This window comes from Xenopus laevis, chromosome 6L (assembly GCF_017654675.1).
Source record: "Xenopus laevis strain J_2021 chromosome 6L, Xenopus_laevis_v10.1, whole genome shotgun sequence".
Lineage (NCBI taxonomy): Eukaryota > Metazoa > Chordata > Amphibia > Anura > Pipidae > Xenopus > Xenopus laevis.
The window spans coordinates 64025626-64045720 of record NC_054381.1 but is presented as its reverse complement, the minus strand read 5'-3'; the positions used below and the strand labels follow the sequence as shown (position 1 = coordinate 64045720).

At 35.9% G+C, this 20095-nt stretch overlaps 1 protein-coding gene across 3 annotated transcripts in view; it reads left to right on the top strand.

Moving 5' to 3' along the window:
* Window positions 1-20095, top strand: part of cobl.L (cordon-bleu WH2 repeat protein L homeolog) — a 212109-nt gene that overhangs the window by 64399 nt on the left and 127615 nt on the right. For 2 of the 3 annotated variants that reach the window (XM_018266224.2, NM_001086177.1), the window contains 2 exon segments: window positions 6961-7164; window positions 18371-18581. In XM_018266224.2, the coding sequence (XP_018121713.1) occupies window positions 6961-7164; window positions 18371-18581 (415 nt within the window). 3 annotated transcript variants of the gene reach the window in all.

Sequence of the window (20095 nt, the reverse complement as noted above, 5' to 3'; positions counted from 1 at the left end):
TTTGTGAGTGAGTGAGAGAGAGAGAGAGTGAGAGAGAGAAATAGAAAGTGCGATATTGTCAGGTCTTTTTTAAAGTTACTACAAACAGTATCCAAGGAATGAAATACATTCATTTAAGTGGCGTCTCCAACCAATTGCAGATCAAATTATATGATAACCCAAAGAGAAAGTAAAACTAACTATTGTCCTTTCTTGTGCATCATTGCACCTATTGGAAAGTCCTGATGGCTGGCTTCTATATAAATGAGCACACAACTTAATGCAAACAACATGCAAAACCACACTCTTATAGAGCTACAGCAGCACAATATACAGTATATCCCAAATAGATATACTGTATATACTTCAAATAGATATACTTCAGACTGCATCTATTTACACCAAGGGAATCAAGCATGAAAGAGCAGCAAATTCCTATGTTGTGGCATACAGCATTCAGCAGTAGAGCACTGTCCTTTGTGGTAAAACAGCACACTCCTATTGAACTGTTTCTTTGCTCCCATGCATGCAAAGATTCATAGTCAGCTTCCAAGGTTAGTTACGCATTAGTTATGAATATTTACAAATGCACTGATGCCTGTAGTAAACTATGCATGCTACAAAAAGCAAATAGTAACCAACCAACATAGGGATTCTGCCAGCATTTTAGTTATTAAACAACAGTGCTGCCCATTATACTGGTGATAACTAATGTGCTGGGAAAATTCTTTTCTCTTTCCACACGTGTATAATTATAATTATTGGGATGAAACTTCTTACTCATACACAGTTATGTAAGAGTCCTGCCTGGGGATTAGGAGGACTGTTGTTACATCACTTAATACCTACTGTATATTAATGAATAACAACTAGAGCTAGTGCTTCTTAGGACTTTGACTTGCTAAACAGCATGCCACAATGTCCTGCATTGTAGTGTGGCAACAAGCAAACGACTTTGGATGCAAAAATGTTGTCTTTCAACCATTATCTGATGCTTCATCTCTGGAAGATTTGACTCACTGCAAACAAGAGAATTCTAGAGCCACAAGAGTTAAACTTGGGGCATATATAGTGACTTCCAGGTAATGCAAAATGTATTTTTTAACATATACTGCATTGAATTCAGCCTTTCCTTGGTTAATCATCATACTGTTTGGAGTCTAAAACCTTATCTCCACATACATAAGGGAATTCTAGACCTAAATTGAATTTACTTTATGTAAAAAAAAACAATTAAAAGTCGCAAAGATAAGTATACTTTTTCAGGAGCTTATCTGAACTGAATGAATTTGAGATAAAACCTTGGTGGCAGCCAAGGCCATATTCTTTATTGACATCAGACTTCCTGCCATCGAGCCTGCCTAATGAAGGACAGTGCAATAGCTTAGAGTAGATATGAAGGTTACATACAACGGCAAACATTTTAATTTTAAGTTTCAAAATGTTTGAGCATTTGAGAATGTTGTGAATTGGTCTTTGATTTAAGTTAAGCAGATTACATTCCAGAGAAGAAAAACACAGTTTTAAGTCTTATTTTAATGTAACTACACACGTTATTCAAATTAATTATTATTTAGATCTAATTTAACTAAATGTTTATTAAATAACTATTAGGTCAAGTTAACTGCATTGGTAAACCTAATGTTTTTTTTTTCTTATCATAAAAGGATAAAATGCTATGGTACGTTTTTTTTTGTTTTTTTTTTTTAAATGAAGCAAAAGAATCATATTGGTTAGGGTAAGAAGGGCTAAAATGAGTCAAAGAGCCTTTCTCAAATGCAAGATGTGCAATGAAAGCCTTCTTAAAACATGTTCTACACATAGCATAGCAGGACTGATGTAATAGGGGTCCTCACACCTGTGCTCCTGTATTTGCCATCCATCCTTAGGCAAGAGGTATTTTCAGTGTTCCCCTTACAGATCTGGCTTTGAGATTTAGAAATAAGAAAAGTCAGACATGAAAGGAGATGTCACTATTGCTTTTTTTCCTGAACATTGTACCACCTATCGCCAAGAGATGCAAGCAGGCAGGGAGGTGTGAACCTATGAAAAGTATGACTAGAGGTAAATCTGTAGGTCCACCACTGGGGGCTTATTGTGAACCTAGAATGGTGTCTTAGCAATTTTACAATCATAAAGTTTGAAAATAACATAATGCTTCCCCTACATGTTTTTGAAATTTCATTACTTTTAAGAGGCTACCATTGATGGGTAGCAGTCAGATGGAGACCCTTTAGATTGGTGAACGGAAACAAACAAGATCTCAGGGGCCCCTATATGCTGTTATAATACAATAGAATCCTTTTTAATAATAAAGACACTCCTTTATCTTGCACAAAACATGCACATTTTAAAATGCATCCACTTCTATTAAACTATATGTACTCCTATGTTACATAGATTTGTGCAACTTGAAGCCTCTCACTTCATTCTAAAGCAGAGTTTTGTATTGTATTATAATTAAAGGGGTTGTTCACCTTCCAAACACTTTTTTCAATTTAGTTGTTTTTAGATTGTTCCCTAGAAATAATGACTTTTTCCAATTACTTTCCATTATTTATTTTTTACGTTTTTTCCAAAATCTAAGTTTAAAGTTGAATGTTCGTGTCTCTGGTGTTTGAGTCTGTCAGCTCAGTAATTCAGTTGCAGATTCTGAACTGTTACAATTTTGCAACATTGAGTTGATACATTTCTCAGCAGCATCTCTGGAGTATTAGTAACTATTGTATCAAGTCTAACAGCTGCCTGTAATGAAACCCAGAGATTCTGCTCAGCAGGGACAAAGATAAGAAATGTATCAACTAAATGTATCAATTTAGAATAGTTTACAGGATCGGCGACCCCCCCTCCCAGAGCTGCTTCAGAAGGAGAGAAATGACACTTTATACTTCAATATTAGAAAAACCGTGACACATAGAAAATAGAAAGTCATTGGAAAAAGTCGTTATTTCTGGTGATCTATCTGATAACAACTAGTTGTTTGAAGGTGAACAACCCCTTTAAATGTGTATATAGATTGGTGCTGTGTTTGGGAAATATGTGACATTTCTTCTTACTGGTGGGTTTGGGTACATAGGAATCCAAGTCACAGTCTGTATTGGTTTAAGTGCTGTAAACAACTGCACAGGGTTGTCAATTAGTTTTGAATGCTTAGAATACATACCTAGCATGCATGCATGGGGGAGCACAAATGGAAGACTCTTGGAACCTGCTAAACATCAGATCAGTGCAGATACAGCAGGCATAACTGGGACCATATCCAAGAATAGCCTTCTTAAAGTAGTCGCTCATATTTAAATTTAATTTAAATTTGTTTTAGTAATAGAGAGTGATATTTTGAGACAATTTGCAATTGTTTTTCCTTTTTATTATTTGTGGTTTTTGAGTTATTTAGCTTTTTATTCAGCAGCTATCCAGTTTTATAGTTTAAGGAATATGTTTGCTAAAGTCCGAATTACCCTAGCAACCATGCACGATTTTAATGAGAGACTGGAATATTAATAAGAGAGAGCCTGCATATGAAGATGCGTAATAAAAAGCTAGTAATAACAATACATTTGTAGCCACCTTACAGAAATTGGTCAATGAACCCCATTTGAAAGCTGGAAAGAATCAGAAGAAGGCACATAATTAAAAAAAAAGAATAAAGGTCAACTCAAAAGTCATCCGATAACATACTAAAAGTTAACATAAAGGTTATCCATCCCTTTAATTGTGCTTTATTTCAGTCTATGTACCAATCTTTCTTTTTATCAGGTATATTTATCAAAAGGTGAAATGGAGCTTGGCACAAGTCAGGGAAATTCTACCACCCTCTAGTCATTTGTATGGTATTTTAAGTGCAAATTAATCAAAGAGTAAACTCTCACTTTCACCCTTCAATAAATGTTTTACGTAAAAAAATCTCTGGCAAACGGTAAACAAACTTAATTTTACCTTTTAATAAATATACTTTAAAGGGCATGTAAAGTCTAAAATAGAATAAGGCTAGAAATGCTGTATTTTGTATACTAAATATAAACATGAACTTACTGCACCACAATCCTAATCAAACAAATGATTTATGCTTTCAAAGTTGGCTACTGGGGGTCACCATCTTGTAACTTTGTTAAACATCTTTGCAAGACTAAGACTGTGCACATGCTCAGTGTGGTCTGGGCTGCTTAGGGATCAACATAAACAAAGCTGCTTGAGTTCTGCATGGCTGGGAAGTAAGGTGGGGGCTCCCCCTGCTGTTCTAAGTATGATTGTTTCCCTGCTCAGCAGTTAGGTACCATCTGACAATTCCTATCCACAGCAGTAAATGAAGGGAGAATTTCATGGCATACAGTCAGGTTTCTTATAAAAACGGTACACATTTTTTAATTAAAGTATATTGGAGATAGGTTTCTTTTTCATTAAAGAAAGTAAAAATGGGATTTTATTTTTTTTGCCTTTACATGCCCTTTAAATGCATGTTTATTAAAGTTAGTTCTGGTTTCCAAAAATAGTAGCAAGTGGTACAGGGCACAAGCCAGGTCAATGTGTATTGCATTACCAAATTAGATGCAATTATGAGGTGGAGGTTTATACACATGTTCATAAGCATCAGTTGCCTCCCAAATGTAAGAATGTTATGCAGTGGACTGCACACCCTCACTTATTCTTAGAATTAATTGGTATTATACAGACACGTTGCATTACAAAAGTAGTAAAACAAGTTAATGAAGAAAACCAGTTATTGCAGTAATACATACTGGAACTAATGTAGCCTAATATTTTGTGTGGACTTTGACTTTTGAGTTTTCCCCTTATGTGTTTTTGCTCCTGGAAGAGACCATACACTGTACTCTTGGCATATGTCTAATATTAAATTAAACTGGTAAACTAACAGTAATACATTTATTTGGGCTGACAGCCAGATCTGTGGCTGTTGTACCTGACACCCTAGGGGCTCAGTGAGCCTTGAGTTCCATTATGATCAGTACTTCCCAGGGATCTAGTGACTAGTTCCTGTCCTTAAGTTATACATAAGTGCAGGGGGCACATGGCCCTTTCTATTTTCCTAGTCTCCATTCTAGCAGAACTTGGATCTGCCAAAGGCCCCGAGGTGGAAGTAGACCTCAATATAGTCCAATCAAGATGCCAAGTTTGGTGGTAACTTAAATCAATTCGTCAATATATTAGATATATGTTTCAGTTTTCAAGATGCAGAATTCTCAGTGTTTACTCTTGGTAGTAAGGGTGACTTATATTACAACATTGGGGCCTAAATATCATGCTGTGTAAAAATTGAAGGAAAACATCGCCGGTGATGGTGCCCACAGCAACCAATCAGATCTTTTGTTTTCTAACTTGTAGAAATCTACATCACCAGTGATGTTTTGCTCCAATTTTTACACAGTATGATAAATAGTCCACTTGGTTTTTTTGTGTAAGCACCTTATCAAAATTATTTGCCAGTGGAGCCTAAAGTAACCCAAGCTATATAAATCATTTTCTCATGTAACTAAGATAAAAAAAAAATCACATTTATTATAACAAGATAAAATACATTAGTCCCCACAAAGCCTAACGTTTACCTAGAACTTAGTTATAGGTTTGATTGTATGACAGATATGCCAGGCCTGGAGTGCATGTATTGAATTAATGATAGGGTTAGCTGGATAATTCAGTATTTTCTGTATCTGACACATTTTCTGTCTGTATTATCTAGTTTATGCCAGGTTCACTATTCACTTACAAATCTACCTGTGTACAAAATATGCACAGTGAGGCCTGAGGTGTGAGATTAAAGTACTGCGGAAAAACATAGCGGACAACTTGAGATTCAGAAGTAAATTAAGCTGCGTGGAAGGCATCTTAGTGTACCCATCCTCATAACTATAGTAAAATACTTAAATTGTGAGAAAAACAGCAACAACACAACCCTTGAAGTCAGTTCCAGTGGGCCCGGATGTCCCAGTCTGACCTTGGTCTGGAAGGTCAAGCTTTAACCTTTATATGAAAAGTAGCATAAAGGTCATATTATTTTTTTTGGGGAACAAACATATATAAGTATATTGTTTTCATTAAATGTCATTGGCCATTTGCTTTACATAGAGCATGATACTTACCCTAAGGATGCAAGATTAAAGGCTTGTGTGGCTTCTTGTCATATAATGAAACAGAACTTCTCCAAGCCTGTTTGGTAACAAAGATTGTGTTATTTATTTTAAAATTACTGCTTACTAAATATAGTTCTAACTGTTTCATAGTAATATAAAATGGAAGAGTGTAAACCCTCAGCCAACTAAAATAGAAAGCCTGACGGGTGGCAGCTAATAGGATAGAAGTAAGAAATGGCTTTTATTCAGGCACTTTTAAGATTGCTCCTTCAGTTTAGTATGCAAAAACTATTTCTTGTACAACCTTTTCCCTTAAGATAGTTTTTTTAATTAGATTTATGTTTAATAATGCATTTCTTTATAGGTTGCATTAACCTTAGGGGCAGATTTACAAAATATATAACTTATGCAATGTATTTACAAACTGCCTAAAGAGTTAGGCAAGTGTAAGGGGGGAGATTGCTTGTATCTTAATAGTACACATATGGGATCAGTTATCCACAAAACTGTTCTACTGAAAGCTTTCAATTACCGAAAAGCTGACTCCCATAGACTCCATTTTATCCAAATAATCAAGATTTTAAAAAAATTAGAGGAAATTACACTTTCCTCTGTAATAATAAAACAGTAGATTGTACTTGATCCTTAACTAAGATATAATGAATCCTTATTGAAAGCAAAGTTTTCATAATTTTTAGAAGACAAGGGATGAAGATCCAAATAACGAAAAGATCTGTTACCTGTAAAACCCCAGACCCCAGCATTCTGGATAACAGGTCCCATACCTGTAATTGCTAAACCTATTGCTGGAAACTACATATGTAATAACACTGTTTAAGATCTATAAACTAAATCTGCATGGAAATAGTAACTATTCATTGCAATGTTTTGGTAGAAAAAAACTAAAGGCAAGAGCACCCCCTCCACCAATTCAAGCTTCTATATCAAGACCACCAATGGAGCAGAGATCATCTTCAGAATTTGATGGGACAGACAATCAAAGCCCTGAAGATATAAAGGAGAATATGCTGCACAGGAAAATGGACCTCACAATATGTTTACCTGATGGCAGAGGAAAAACAGTCACTGTGGATGGAAGGTAAGACAGCAAATAAATTACTGTAATATAAAAAGAAGACATACTATATGTTTGTGGATGTATAATTGTGTTTTTGTATAGTTCACCGTTAAATTATTTTTTTTAGATAACTTTTTTTAGAATTATTAGCTTTTCATCAGCTCTTCAGTTTAAAAGTTCTACAGCTATCTGGTTCAGTGTCGGACTGGCCCACTGGGAAGAAAAATAGACTAGAAGAATAGAGGTTGAGTGAGGAGAGAAAGAAAAATAGTACTAAGAGTGGGCCCCTGGTCTAAGATTAATTGGTGGGCCCCTGGTCAAAGGTTTTTAGTCGGGCCCCTGGTGTCCCAGTCCGACACTGATCTGGTTGCTAGAGTCCAAATGACCCTAGCAACCAGGCACCTGTTCGAATGAAAGACTGGAAGATGAATAATAGAAGGACTGAATAAAAAGTAACAATAACACATTTTTATCTTAAAAAAAGCTGTTTGACAGCTGGGGTCGAGATCCTCCATTTTAAACCTAGAAAGAGACAGAATAGGAAAGCAAATAATGTAACATCTATAAGAATTACAAAATTAAGCCCAACTAAAACATTGCTTAAAATAGGACATTTTCTTTTGGTAAAAGTAAATCAGTCACTGCCCCGCGAAGCTTACAATTTAAAGTAATCAATGAGTTCAAATGTAGATGTGAAAAGCACGTGACCCTCAACTTATTCCACAGTGGTCTATGCGTACGAATATCCTTTTCTCCTAGCCTCTCAAGCAAATACATATTCTGCTACCTATGGTTTTGTCAGCTGTAAGCGTATCCAGTGCCTTGTTTTTTGCATATGTAAGATTATTCCTAGTGCTTAAAAAATTAAAATCACAATTAATGTTTCACCAAATTAGACCTGTCATTTTGCACCCCACCAAGATAAAAGTCTCTACAGCTAATTAAGTGGTGGGAGGACAAAAGGTGTTTTCCAGATAAAGTGAAAATTCTTGTAAATGCAATTAAGACAGGGGTATCCACATGATAACTGGCAGTATGTAGTACAGTACGCTGTCAATTAATTTGGATACCTGCCTCTTCATCTTCTTATATAAGCAAAGTGCTACCATAACACAATGCCACACCTTGTTACTAAGTATAGTTTTCTTTGTCCCTTCCAAATATGAATGCAATATGTGTTTTAGCTGCTTAGACTGTTTATTAAATTTTGAGTATTAACTTAACATCGCTTGTCCTTAAGACCTGCTTGAAATGGTGATATTTTTTTGCACAAAATAACTGGGATTTCAGTAAGATATTAAACATCCACTGCATGCATGACAAAATGTATAATTTTTTTTCAGCTGGCAGTTGTGTCACAATGTGTTTGCAAAACATAAAGTAGCTATGCACAAAGGAAAAAGAGTTTGCATTGCACATATCTTTTCAGGGTAATCAGGTAAAAGTTAAGTTAGTGCAGCTATTTCCAGGGCCAAAAAAATGCTGCATTGTTGGAAAAAAACATAGCGATTGTGCTTGAAATAGTACTTTGCTCGCTCTACCTGAGGTTGTTGTTGAGCTCTTATAGGTCTTTAAAGGAAAACTATACCCCCCAAACAATGTAGGTCTCTATTAAAAGATACTGAGTAAAACAGCTCATGTGTAAAACCCTGCTTCATGTAAATGAACCATTATCATAATAATATACTTTTTTAGTAGTATGTGCCATTGGGTAATCATAAATAGAAAATTGCCATTAAAAAAATAAGGGCCATCCCCTGAGATCGTACGATTCACTTTGCACACAGACAAACCACATGTAAGGTCACATGAGCCAATTAACAGACAGAGTTCTGCCTTTTGCTTCCTCACTTCTTCCTGTTACAGTTAGTGTTGTAGTATTTCTGGTCAGGTGATCTCTGAGGCAGCACAGATAGAGTCACAAAATGGTGGTTCAAGGCAAGAGATGTAAAAGGGCAATATTTATGTAAATATATTTTACAGTTTGGTAAGATTCTTTAATATGTCATTCAATTTGATATAAACTATCTATTGCTTAAGTATTCATTTTGGGGGTATAGTTTTCCTTTAAGAAACAATCAACCTGTCATCGATTTAAAAAAAAAAAACAAATCCACAAATTTGATGAAACTCATACAAAAACAGAAATGTTTTTAGAAATAAAAAGAAATGCTTATTATTTAGAAAAACATTCCTTTTAACTATTTATCATAATGTGGAGAATAATTGATTGACTCAATTAACTACTCAAAGTTTTAATAAGTCACTATTTGAAAATACTTCTGGATTGATGTTTTGTAAATCTGTCCCAGTGTTTTAATGCTATAATGTGTTGAGTCATATGCCATTGTAAATTCAGACACAGGGAGACTGAAATACTGGAAATTAAGAAAATAAAAATAATGAAAGTAAGAATAAGACAACCACAAGAGGGTGCTAGACCCAAAGATGTGGGCAAAATGGCTGTTGAAGATTGTTGTATTTTCAAATCACCACTTTTTAAATGTTTGCATTTACTTTCTATCCTGAACGTGAGGCTCAACCTACTGCTCACATTATACTGACCACTTCATGATTTAGAAATTCTTGTTTTTTCATGATGAGCAAAGTAAGGATAGCCCTGTATCCAAAAATGTCATGCAATATTAATATTTAATACAATTAATTAATTAAAAATGTATTTATTAACACTTATACAATACGCATTTCAAACATTATGGCTTCTATAACTGTAAAGGTAACAGACCAATAATTTATATGGTGCTTTAACAAAAGACTAGACGCGCTTGGTGAGCTGATTAAATTGTTAAATTTTGACCTGATAAAAAGCATACAAATGTTCACAATCATCTATTCACCATTAAAGGCCATTGTCACAAACTTTTTATGTGGGTTGCCATGACCCATCTTTCTTTTTCTCTTTTTTTGTAATTGGTTTATTTTGTCATTGTTGGTTGGGTTGAATAGAGAATGAACCAGTGACTGAAGACAATTATTCTTGATAATTTATGTGGCTTTGTCTGTAACATGTTTTTTAAGGGAACATAAATATTGCAAAATAAATTATCTTATGACAGTTTACTGGACACACCTTCACTATTTCTTGTAATAACAATAAAAGACTAGCTGTAAGAGGTTTTGGTTTGGGTATGAGCTTATATATTATATGTGAATATAGGGAGGAAGCAGTGTATTTAAAGGGAAGTTCCCTTTAAAGGAGCAAACAGTTAAACAATGTAATTTAAATTAGCGGAAACTTGAATAATGTTTCATTGTGCAACACATTTTTAATATTGTAAAAAAATAAGCAGTTTGAGAAAACTGGCCTTTAAAATGTAAAAATCTATAACTTTTTCTCCACTCATGTTTTATGGGCTGTCATGTTGAGGACTCATTTATAAACACTGGGCATACTTTCACCTGGGCAGGAAGCCAGGCAACCAATCAACTGTTTGTTTTCATTGTTCTATCTGCTGCTGGCTGAAAAAAAGTTAATCACTGACTGGTTGCCCAGGGGCAAATTTGTCCACTGTTTATAAATGGCCTATTGATTTCAGCTTTCATGCAGGCTCTGGGTGAACATTTAGATGGCAAGTAGTAGAATGTGGGAGTAGAACAATAAATAATAATATTCCAGAATTTCTATTCTAAATAGTGGTGATTGCTCTGGGCACCAGATGACACAAGATTTGTTTTATTATTTCACAAATGGCTGCATACAGCCTTGATGCAAGTCCTGTGTCACCTACTTGTTGGTGATGGGGCAGCTAAATCTTCTTAGTTTAAGGCACTGTGAGAACAGCACCATAGATAGCATAGCATTGCACTTCAGCCGGGACCTTCTGAAACATATTTTACAGATTGCAGCTTTGAATTAATAACTCGAACTTTGTGTTAACTTAACTTTGCAGAATGGCTGTAACAAGCTGCATGGTGTTCTGCAAATTAGATCACTGCTTTATATCATGAAGTCTTCTTGATGTGGTTCCCAACACCCTAAAAAATAATGCTTTCATTTACGGCTGCCATCAAAGGGTAAGATCCAGCATTGTTATAAATGACCCTGCAACTTTTAGACCTGTGAGATAAACCCGCAATAGCTCTGCCCTGTGGCATTTGCAAAAAGGCCTTGTGCTGGTGGCAGACCATTCAGTTGTGTGGGGTCCAAGGGGCCTTGTTTTTTGTAGCTCATATCAAGTGGAGATCAAGTGGATACCCTAACTGTTTCCAAGATCCTGGTAGGGGGCTACATATATCTGAGTAAATGTACAGTATATTGAAGATCAGTTTTGTTGCAGGAATTCTGGGTCCATATGTACCATCAAAATTACCAGGAATACTAAGGATTATGTTCCATTATGCCTCAGTTCTTGGCATTATGTGCTAGTATACTGTAAGTCAGGAATACAGAGATATGTGCTTTTTGTGTCTACAAAAATACAGAGATTTATGTGCCATAAGTGCCCACAGGAATATTGGGATTTATGCTCACAAGAATTCTGCTAATGTCAATGCAAAGATACTGAGGAATATATCATGGGGGCTGAATATGATTTACTGTTCATTATTCTATGTATACTGTCTGAATACAAAGCATTATGATAAAGTTATGAGGCCTATATCTCATATGCCCTCCAGAACCAAGAACTGCCCTGAATTCATAATAGAACAACAGTTAAATTTAAGATTAATTTACCTTTTACAGAGATAATAAAGCATAAAAACCATTGCTGATTCTTATTACTGTAAAATACTTTTTAAATGATCTCTTATGGTATATTTAGATGCACTATAGGATAACTGATTGGGTAGTTATATTTAGTAGGGAATGCAGCTGGCAGCAAATTGTTTTATGATACCCCATTCTCTCTTTAAAACTTCTCACCACTTCCACTAAAACATGAAGCCGGTGTTGGTAATTTTCAGGGAAGAAGCAGACTCGGTGCCAAGAAGTACACAGTGTTTGGGATAAGTTTACTATGTGAGCTGCCAATTCCTGACTTTCAAGCTTTAGGTTTAGGTATCGCGCAATAAATAATGTAGGTGAGGCTTGGAGCCTGTTTAATGAATATGCTAAGAATAGCTGGCACACATGGCAAGATTTTATCTTTAAAGTGTTTTTTCTAAAGCAAATGTGCAATGATATTTTTTTTCCTGAGCCTTAGTACCAATTATTTACATAATATTCTTTTAATTTATTTACTTTTGAATGAAAGACCCCATGTAATTAGCATATCTATCTATCTATCTATCTATCTATCTATCTATCTATCTATCTATCTATCTATCTATCTTTTTCTGTTTAAGTAGGCTAATTACACAGGATCTATAATTCAAATGTTATTACAGTTGCAATATAATAATTTTTCCAGCTGCAATAACTTGCAGTACCAGTTTACACCTGTTTACATTTCAGATAATATTTATAGGCTGCAGACTGTAGGGTTAATTTAGGAACAGTGCAGTGTGCAAAGTGTTGGAATACAACAGACAGAGATTGTTCCAGTCCATGGGGTCCATTTACTAAAGTGCGGTAAATTCGACTTTGCGTTTGTCACTGAGAATATTTTTCCGCCAGAATATTCGCAGCGCCTAAGTTTACTAAACAGCGATGCGCTCAGAAGTCATTGCGATCACTTGCGGTAACTACGTTAAAGAACCAGCTTACGTTAGCAGTAATTTTAGCGAGTTGCGAATTTTATTGCGACAAATTATGTTTTTGTGAATATTTATGCTTTAGAATAATCGTGTTTTATGGCGGTTATTATGGCAATGTTTACTGTGACATTTATGGCCAGAAATCCATCTTCAAAACTTAGAAACTTTATTGACTGATGATAATACCAAGACACTAGATCCAAAAGGAAGAGTGTGAGGATCTCCAATAATCAAGAACAAATATTGTTAAAAAAAGTAGAAAATTTATTAGCACAGAAAACCTAACGCGTTTCGTTTTAGGCATGAAACGCGTTAGGTTTTATGTCCTAATAAATGTTCTACTTTTTTTAACAATATTTGTTCTTGATTATTGGAGATCCTCACACTCTTCCTTTTGGATCTAGTGTCTTGGATTATGCACCTTGGGATTGAGATGAACTGTGAGTGAATCTCCCTGCTATTTACTTAACCATAATATTTTTTGGTATTTAGAGTGGTACCACTTATATTGAATATTTTTCCTTGTGGCAGCACACACTCCCATTTTTCTCATGATGATAATACCATCCAACAACATTACCAGGGTAACACCAATGAAACATGTATGCATCATATAAACCCTTCTGCCAATAGAATCATATGAACAAGAAATCATATAAATCTCTTCTTGCTTCATAGAATGCACAGTTTAATGCTGTTGCAGCAGATAGAAGCAGAAGCCAAAACATCCTGTCAGCAATAGCTACAGATCTCTGTCTCCTGTCAGCAAAGAATGATGGGTAAAAAAAAGTATTATTGGATATTTCCTGTCCCTTGAGAATTTTCTGGCAAAAAAATACTTTTACGCCACTACATAGGTGGCGGTAAAATTTTGTAAATATTCTGGCGTTAATTTTGTCTTTAGCACATTTCACTGTTTAGTAAACCGGACGTTTAATATGTATGTAGCGTTATTTTTAGTGATGGGCGAATTTCTCCCGTTTTTCTTTGCCGAAAAATTCACAAATTTCCAGCGAAATTCTCAAAACGCGAATTTTGGTGCCGGCGTCAAAAATTTTTTGACCCCGGCGACAATTCCGACGCCGGCAACAATTCCGATGCTGGTGACAATTCTGACGCCCATATCAGTTGGAATTGTCGCCGGCGTCAAAATTGTGTCCGGTATCAAATATATTTTGACGCCGGCAAATTTTCGCCAGTGGCGAAACGCGAAACGGGAAGACGCAAATTTGCGCCTGTCGAATAAATTCACCCATCACTAGTTATTTTCAGCGCATGCGATAACTGGCAAACAATTATTCTTGCGCTACAAAATTTGCAAATTTATATTTACCGCAGGTTAGTAAACTGGCGATAACATATTTGGCAAAAATTCTGTCTATATATTGTGCGAATATTTTTAATGGGCTTTAGTAAACGGACCCCCATGTTACTTAATGCAGGGAGGGTCTATTGTTGCTTAGCAATGTGATGTCATGTTTTACCTGTAACCCTGTGTGATTTTCTTCTTCCTCTTCCTGTGTATGCTCTCTATGAAAATTACTGTTTCAGACATTTTATGTTGAAGTGTTTATACTGAGTTCTATAAAGCAAACAAGTTACTGTTAGTTGGTGTGTCTGTCCTTACTTACAAAAGAAGCTGCACAAGCTCTCTGCTAACACAAAATACCATTTTGGACAAAAGTTGCCATATTTTTGTCTCAGAATGTGTTTTAACTCATTTCCAGTGCAACTGCAGTCATGCACAGAATTGCATAAAAGGTGCATTTTCACTTTTTTACATATTGCTGGCACTGAACATATTCGGAGAGGGGATACATTTCCAGTGCTCAAGTCTAAGAAACATATTTATTATGCTATATGTAAAAAAGTGCAAATGCACCTTTTGTGCAAAGTGCAAATCTTTGCACGACTGCAGTTGCCTTGGTAATGAGGGGGCCGTACACCAGGGTTCCCTGTGTCAAGTACCTGAATGCATTTGCAAATTATATCAGTAATCAAAGTGAGTGAGAGACTGCAAGCTGTAGTTGCAAATGACCTTCAATGATTTGTGCTGCACTGAATTGATGTTGATTCACTTTTGGAATGCTAAAAGGATCTTTAAATAAATTAATTACTCTTCATGTCTTCAAGTACAGTAGAACCCACTGATATGCAAGACAGCTATTCAGTTATTACTAGAGATAAGCAAACTTTTTTGCGCATTTGTGGCGAAATTCACCAGCAGTGCAAAAAACATTTGTTAATCCAGGCTTAAACATATCTAAATTGCTACCTTTTTAAGAGCCAATGTGTAATTGCAGTTACAAAAAATGTCATTGCACAAACAGTATGATTAGCATTAAACTTTAAAAGTGTTTATAATATATATATTATAGAGAGTTTAAGGAGATTGAATATCCCGAGATTGAATATCCCGACGTCATCTACTTGCTGGTTGGCTAGCTTGGATGTGGTTGGATTGTATACCTGCATCCCGCATGAGGCGGGGCTTGATGCTGTTAAACGCTCATTGGAAGAATGTGAGCTTTATGAGGGTCCTCCAGTGACTTTTGTGCTAGAACTTCTAAATATGTGCCTTTCCATGAATTATTTTCGTTTCCAACATGAATTCTTTTTACAGGTTGCCGGGACGGCGATGGGGGCTGCCATGGCGCCCTCATACGCCAATTTATTCATGCACCAATTTGAGCAACATTTCATTACACCTAAATATAATGATAAGATCCTCTTCTTCCGTCGCTACATCGACGATATTTTAATCGTGTGGTGTGGCACGGAGGGAGAGTTTCTTTCTATGGTTCATGAACTTAACTCATTAGAAAGTCCAGTAAAATTTACACACGAAATACATACTGATCGGCTACATTTTTTAGATGTGGAACTATGGAGAAATGATGACCACATCGAGTTTACACTGTATCGCAAGAGCACGGACAAAAACGTCCTTCTACATTATGACAGTTGTCACCCAGCGGCAATGAAAAAATCCCTACCCATCTCTCAGTTTTGTCGTGTACTTCGTAACAATTCTAGTCAGGATGTTTCTGATATACAAATTAGGGATATGTGGTCGAGGTTTAGGGACCGTGGATATCCAGAGGCTGTTCTGAAACAGGCTCTGGTGACAGCCAAACGTCAGATACACACACCAATACGCAGGGAAAACAACCAGCCGAATTTTGTTTATAGTACTAAATATACTACAGGGTCCCATTTGACTGTTTCAGCAGTTAATAAACACTGGAACATTATCCAGGCGGATAGTGGTCTCAGTAAGGTAATTCCCAACACGGTTAAAAAGTTTTAAGAGGGGGAGTAGTCTGAGGGACCTCCTAGTTAAGAGTGACCCAATAGCCTGTTATCAAAGGAAACATGATACATGGTTACGTAATGACAAACCTGGTTGTTTTAAATGTCCCAATTGCACTTCATGCAGGTTTATGACACCTGGCACCAGTTCTTTACACCCGCAGACAGGTAAAAGATTTGACATTAGGCATCATATCACATGTACTACTACTCATGTTATTTATTTGATAAATTGTCCATGCGGCTTACCCTATGTTGGCAAGACGGATTTGACATTGCGTTTGCGTATGGATGCACATCGCTCAGCCATCAGCACTGCTTTTCGAGATGGCCACACCACTAAACCAGTGGCGAATCATTTCTTAGAGGAGGGACATAGGCTACCTACATTTCACTATATAGCTATTGATCATATCCCCCCTCTGCGGAGAGGGGGGGATAGATCCAAAATACTACTCCAGAGAGAGGTATTCTGGATCAAAAAATTAAACACTTTGAAGCCTAATGGATTAAATGAACATTGTTCCCTTCTTTGTTTTTTGAGTCAGCGATAATGTTACTTTTGTATTAACAGGCTTTTCAATTTGACACATTAGTTATAATAGCTTGATTTGCTATGGATCTAAAGTTGTAACATTATTAACAAATTTTCAGCTCCACATATCTTCATGTTTTAAAATGTTGGTTCCTTTACAGAATTGACATTAAGAAGTTTTTTCCATTCAGACTCCTCCTAATTTGGTGAGGTTAGAGTTAACTGTCACATGACATCGTGGACAGCTTGTGAGTGGATGAGTGCTATGTTGTTTTAACTATTTATATCTGTAACATTTTACCAAGCAGTTTATGGTCTTGAAAATGGTCTTAGATACAGACCGAAACGTCGACCTGCTTTTTTAAATGTACTAAATAAAATGTAAGTTTTTTAACTTTTTGATGGAACACCTGTGTGCATCCTAATTTTTGGATATTCTACATATTGCTGCTTGGGGTAGCACCAGGACTTTGCACATTTTTCTGGAGTGCTGAACTAATTGGATTTTTGTATATATATATATATATATATATATATATATATATATATATATATATATATATATATATATATATATATATATATATATATATATATATATATATCTATATATATATATATGCCAAAAATTAAAGAATGAGGAGAGCACTGTTCAATAGCAAAAACGCTGTGGCTGTGTTTATTAAAAGCTACTACACGACATGTTTCGGGTTATTATATACCCTTTCTCAAGTGTAACTAACACGGAACAAACAAGGCTATAAAAGCCCTCCCATCAGGTGAACAATTAGCCAAAGGGGCGTGCCATCAATTGAATTAACATCATATATATTAAAAAAAATATAATAAAATATAAAATATATATATATATGCCCTCTGGGCAGGTATGTCACCTCAGTATGTATGGAGCAGTTTCAATAGAACATCCTGCAGCCTTCACGGGTCTGTTTATACTAGAAATGTCATCTGTCAGTGCTCTTTCTCAGCATGTTGACTGGGGAGAAGGGCTGGTGGGAGTAACCAATATGCCATCTGCTCAAAAAAGACAGATCAGTTCTATTTACCTATAAGGCGTGAGAACAAAATGCCAGATAATCTGAACATTCAGTTTACTAATGAGTTGGCCCTTGATGTTAGGGAAAGTTCAATGGTCAGTCTGGCTTTATATAATTCCCCTTAGTACACTATGTTGTCTGTGTGTCTACAGTTTAATATTTTTATTATAGCAGAGGCCATATAATGTGGTGTAAAAATCACCTTTGCATTAAATCCTCTTGTATACATGCATTAAGCCCATGTAGATGTACCATGCCCCCCATGTACATGTCCCTGTTTTTTGGCACCTGGGCTTGATAACTGGAATGACAGAGGTCTGTCCTATTTTGCCTTCGAATGCCTGCACATAATATACCATTTAGAATAATCACATACATTCTTTGACTGGGGCCCCTACACAATTCGGCCGATAATACATTTGGGGTTTTATGCTTGCGTAAATGGCATCAAGCAAAGCAGGTGAGCTGTGAAACTGCTGCCTACAAAGATAAATTGGAGGTGGCTTCCATTCAACCTACAGTGGACAAGGATGTAGGGGGGACAAAAATAATTTTCAACTGCAACATATATCAACATATATCAGCTTCAAAGTATGTATGCATTGTCCTTAAGTTGTTTACTTTCTGCACTGATATTTATCTTTTTTTTTTAAACTCTTTTTTCTAGTAAAGCAGTGATGGACCTGCTGGTGGATATTTGCAGTCAGTACCATTTGAACCCTGCTCATCATACCATTGAGGCAAAATCTGGAGAGTGCCAGCAACCGTTCACTTTAAGGCCAAATACTCTCATTGGAACACTGGACGTACAAACAGTATGTCTAAAGGAGAAAGTTACAGAAATCAAGGTTAAAAAGCCTGCTCCGATGATTCCAGAGGTAAGTATGTCCGTGTTGTGTCAAGAAATATTTGCTCGTGAAATCCAGTCTGTGTGTTTTCAATGCAGAATTTACTTCCCTGGCAACCCTATTGTTCATATCAGAAATAATAAGCTACAGTAAACTTTAATTACCTAAGTGTTGCCTTGATGCCAGCTATTTTTTTACTTCTGTCTTAATTAAATTTTTATTGGGAAAAAAGTAGTAGCGTGAGCCAACAATCATTTCTACTTTGTACTGTATTTTAGCTAACATTTATACTGCATAAAAAGAAGCTGCTGTACTGCTTAACTTGACTGAAGCATTATGTTCTGACTGAGAACAGCATTCTTAGATACTGAAAAATACTAATTAAAAAGTCTGTGTCATGACCTGCATACAAACACATGGTCTGCCTCCTCCTGCTTTTATATTGCAACATCTGTTACTCTTAAGTGAAATCATAATAATGAACATTTTTGGGATCTCTTATTTTCTCTTTACTAATACTAAACTTCAAGAATCCATACTTGTGGCAAAACAATCATATTGGGTTAAAATATATTTGCGTAGACTTAAGGTATGGCGATCCATACTACAGAGAAACCGGCGGTAAACTAGTTCCCAAGAATTACAGATAACAGGTCCCATACCTGTACTTGTATCCAGAGAAGGGCCCTAATTAATGAGCAATTTTAACAAATATTGGTAAAAAAGGAAGACCTCTTGATATGTTGGGGGCCCTAAAATGTATTTGCTGTGGGGTCCAGTAACATTTATTCACAGTTTAACTATCAGCAACATAACAGCACACTAGAACCTCCAAACACCAAATAATATAGTGAGGTGCATATCCCCTAGCATACCCCCAGATATACTCCAACTGATATCAGGATAAGCCCTGATGGGGACTCATGGTAGAGCTGAAATATTAGGACTTTCTCACTGGCAAAATTAATGTTTGTAAGATGTACAGTATGTATGTGTGCTGTCATTCTCTTCCATGTTGCTAGTTAATGGAGTTATTTTACTCTAATATCCCATTTTTAAAAATTGTTTATCTGCACATGTCACAGAGTACTTCCAAGCATAAGAGAAAATCATTAAAGCACATTGTAAATTGCAGCACAGTACAGGTATGAGTACAGGTATGAGATCAATTATCTGCAAACCCTTTATTTAGAAAGCTCCAAATTACTGGAAGGCCATCTCTCATAAAGCCCTTTATAATAAAATAATTCTGATTTTTAAAAAATGATTTAATTTATTTCTATAAAAACAAAACAGTGCCTTGTACTTGCTCCCATCAAAGATACAAGTAATCCTTATGAAGATCCAAATTATGGAAACGTCCCTTATCGAGAAAACCCCAGACCCCGAGCATTCTGGATAACAGGTCCCAAACCTGTAGTAATAAGATCTCAAAATTTAGAGCTAACAATGTGAAGGAAAGCTGGAAGCGCCCTACTGTAATTTGTTAGGTATGTCAATGCTAGCCAGCCTTATACATTGTAATACAATTCTCTGAGAGTGAA